General features: G+C 35.6%; 1 protein-coding gene across 1 annotated transcript; it reads left to right on the plus strand.

The window, feature by feature from the left end:
- The first annotated feature begins 90 nt into the window (after positions 1 to 90).
- Positions 91 to 3,127, plus strand: LOC143348512 (protein-L-isoaspartate O-methyltransferase domain-containing protein 1). The gene is made up of 5 exons (XM_076778792.1): positions 91 to 735; positions 1,352 to 1,673; positions 1,738 to 1,872; positions 1,954 to 2,205; positions 2,270 to 3,127. Exons 2-5 carry the CDS (start codon positions 1,358 to 1,360, stop codon positions 2,542 to 2,544), a joined length of 978 nt encoding a protein of 325 aa, XP_076634907.1. The 5' UTR covers positions 91 to 735; positions 1,352 to 1,357; the 3' UTR covers positions 2,545 to 3,127.
- Positions 3,128 to 3,955: the final 828 nt, after the last annotated feature.

Consider the following 3,955-nt stretch of genomic DNA (forward strand, 5'->3'; position numbering starts at 1 on the left):
CGCAGCCACAGCGTCGTCATATTTTTAATAATGCAGTATAGTAATAATCATATGGTATGTATTATGTTAGTTTTATAAATATAATTCGTTGCGATGCTCTCTGCTGTATGAATACCGTATTAGAAAGGAACGACGGATGTGGCGATTATAAAGGCAAAATTAAATCGAACTTTCAAAATCGTCCGAACATATGTGCATAATTTGTATATGTACATATTTACATGTACATTCGAAGTATATGTCGACGAATATGTAACGCTTGCGCTCGATGTTGTATGTACGCTTCAAAGAGGCCGATTAACACACATGCGCAATTGGTAGAAAGAGGTAAAAAAGATGTAAGGAAAGTAAAGTAAGATCAAGAAAACTTGCATGAAAATAATAAAAAGAGAAATGATCGTGATCGCGAACGATCTTGTTTCGCATCGTAAAACTTGTCGGTGCATCGTTTAATTGCCACGAACAAAGTCAATGAAAATACACAATGGCGTAGAAACAGTGTCTCGCATTATTATTATAGCTAATGGACTTGATGGATCTTACGCTTATCAAAACAGAAGACACTGTCAAAGTAAATGCGGCCTGTCACAGCAAAATGTTATATTACAATGTGTGATACTGAATGCGTGCCGTAATACGCTAATTCGAATACGACAATTTTTTTTTGTTTTTGTTTTAACTTGAACCAACATTGATTCCACTATCTGTTGTCGCTGAATATACTGTTCTCATCTGGTAAGAGAAAATTTTGATGATAATGTTGCAATAATTACGCGCGTTTAATCCTTCGTGTTTTTAACGTTTTTATTCAGTATCGCGAACTTTATGATTTCGTTTCCTTCGTTCGTTCATCGTGAGATATAATAGTGCTCGTCGTAGTTAAATATAATATTCTTTATTCGATTTGTACGTTTATCGCGTTCAAACATAATCCTAATACGATTGCATTTTAATACATGAAGTTAGCAACAATTTGTTATCAACAGATTATGTATATCACGATAGATTATTATTTGTAATGTTCCCTGTGAACTCTGATAGTCACAATTAACGTATTATACTTTGACCTGGTAAGTTATTTTTGTTGTAGAGTTGTGATCATTGTATTGGTATAGCTTTATATTTTAGAGAAGATGGTAACTGAATTTGTTAGTATTACGATAAATAATGAATATTACATAACTAGTAATAGATATAGTCTATATAATAGTATTAATACAGATGATAAAAATTATTGTATTCGTTACAAACACCAAATATAGTAGATATTTAGATTTTTACTTAGTCACAAAAAAAATACTTGAAATATACGTAAGACAAATGTTTAACCATTGATAAAACTTTGTTACAGACAAACATGTTTTCAAGAATGGGGACACTCGAAATTATAACAAATAATGATGATTTTGTAGATAATTTAATGAAGTTCCAATATATAAAAAGAAAAGAGGTGGAGCTAGCATTTAGAGCAGTCGATAGAGCAAATTATTTGCCACCTTGGGACAAACAAAACGCTTACAGGAATTGTTCCCTGAAGTATGGCAAGATACATCTATCAGCACCATACGTGTATACTGAAGTAATGGAAGGTCTTTGTTTGAAGCCTGGGCTGAGCTTTTTAAATATTGGATCAGGAACTGGTTATGTCAGTACAATGGCAGGGCTCATATTGAGTAAGACTACTGTTGTTTTAAAAAATTGGTATAGAATATTCGTGATATCCTTTACCTTCCTTAGACCAACATGGAATAAATCATGGCGTTGAATTGTACGAAGAATGTTTAAAATATGCATACGAGCGGCTAGAAGAATTTAAGCAAAAGTCATTAGCTCTGGATGAATTTGACTTTTGCGAACCACTGTTTGTACAAGGTGATGCGTACCGAATTTAGTAATGAGTATATATGGCTCCTTTCAAGGCAGAAAAGAGTCATGTAACTATGTATTTAACAGGGGATTGTCTGAACGTTATACCAGATAGACAATACGATAGAGTGTATTGTGGTGCAGCGTGGTCTGAATCATACATAGACCACATTAAACAGTTTGTGCGTCCTGGAGGTATCCTTGTGATACATTTAGAGGATACCTTAATTTGTACACATAGAACAAGTAGGGATATTTGGTACAATTCCGATGTGATTCCCATACCGTTCGAATCGATAGTTGTTGGTACTAATTCCGAACAGACTCCAGTTTACTTACGTACGTATACTTGTAACTACTCCGAACCGAACTACTTAATCGATGGATTTTTAATATTTTGCAGCCGAATGTCATCCGCTGTCTTTACGGGAATTGTGTAGAGGTAACATAAGAAATCGGTTAAGAGAGAACGTTTGGAACGAGCATAGTTCTTGGTTGGAAACCAAGAAACTTATAGTTTTAGAACAAGAAGACATTGATATTGGTGTTATCAGAGTAGAGATCATCTCTCATCACGTAAATAGCAAAGCCCTTTCTACTTATATGATGGAAAAGATACATCAGTTACCATTACCTTTTTCATTGAAGTTGTACATAAATTACAATCGACAGTTATAAGATAAGTAAATTACATTATTCTTATTTAAATAAATATATGTATATATGTATATGTGTAGGAGATAAGTCGTTACGATAATCGGTGAAACAACACGCGTTTTTCGATGTCGGTTAGATCGCCGACGGATCACCGAAAATAATAAACACGCGACAAGTGAACAACCTAGAAAATAAGATAAGGCGCGAATGAGTGTGTGAGTGAAAGGATTGTGCGAGGTACGTTGATAGCGATGTCTGTGTGTACGAATGAGAGTGTGAGTGACGAAATAAATACAGGTGTGATAGCTCGCGAAAAGGAATTATTGTACGAGACAGCGACCAAGAATTTTTGCGAGACAATTTCAAGAAGCGTTGCGAGTGTTCAGAGTGATAAGAGAAAGAGAGAGAGCGCGATACGGTTAAGAGGAACCGTCTATCGTGAAAGACTGTACATTGTTTAAAATTAATAAACGGCGTGTTCGTCAAATCTATGGTAATTATTTTAAAAGCCTCCCTTTTCTAAATAATTATCAAATCTATCTTCTATCGATCGACCTGCAAAATTCCTAAATATGTATACATTTTTATTATGCAATAATTTACACGAAGTAACTGTTAATGTGATTTTATTTTATTATCCTCGAAATCTGAAGGTCCTCGAACCAAAGTTCGTACCTCTCCTTCACGCCATATTCGAATTAGCATAATAATTATCTTCTCTTATTTCGTCGTTTATTCGAACTACCGTTGAATCAAAGTACGAGTTTGCTTTGTTAATTCATATGCAGCTACTTGAACTTGTTTCTATCAAACAATATACATATCTATACACGAACATCTGTTGCTGCTTGTTATTATCGCGAACGATTTCCAATTTTTATAAAAATCAATCTGATAAACATTCGTCGAAAAATATTTTAAGATGCAATAAGGTGCGTATTGGGTCCGTGGAAATGTTGTGATGGATTGTCGGCAGATGGCTGAATCAGTGCTTTTTTACGTAGTATCCCCACCACTAGCAAGGATAGCTTCTACGATGAGCTATAGCGCTACGTACGAAGGAAATGGAGTAAACGCTATAGGCAAGTGTGGCTACTGAGCAACCAGTTGTGCAGTCCTGATTTAAATATATGCATATTAATTTCAAAAAATAATTGTACTTTGTCCCATAGAAATAAATAACTGCCTCACAGAAAGTTTCAGCAAAGCATCAGCGGTCGACAACGCGTCGATAGCGTAAGTAAGCGTTTGTCACGAGGATATTTGTCTAAAACGACTTTTTTAGGCAAACGACGCACCGTGCGTCTGTAGGCTCGGTTAACTACGTTCCTGGTGATCCCAATAGTCTAGTATCACGTGACCCTTACACGAATTCGAACCGCTCGTTTTGGCGGTGGGGTTGTCGACATCCCCGTGGAGCCACCACCACCTT

Source organism: Colletes latitarsis, chromosome 11 (genome assembly GCF_051014445.1).
Source record: "Colletes latitarsis isolate SP2378_abdomen chromosome 11, iyColLati1, whole genome shotgun sequence".
Lineage (NCBI taxonomy): Eukaryota > Metazoa > Arthropoda > Insecta > Hymenoptera > Colletidae > Colletes > Colletes latitarsis.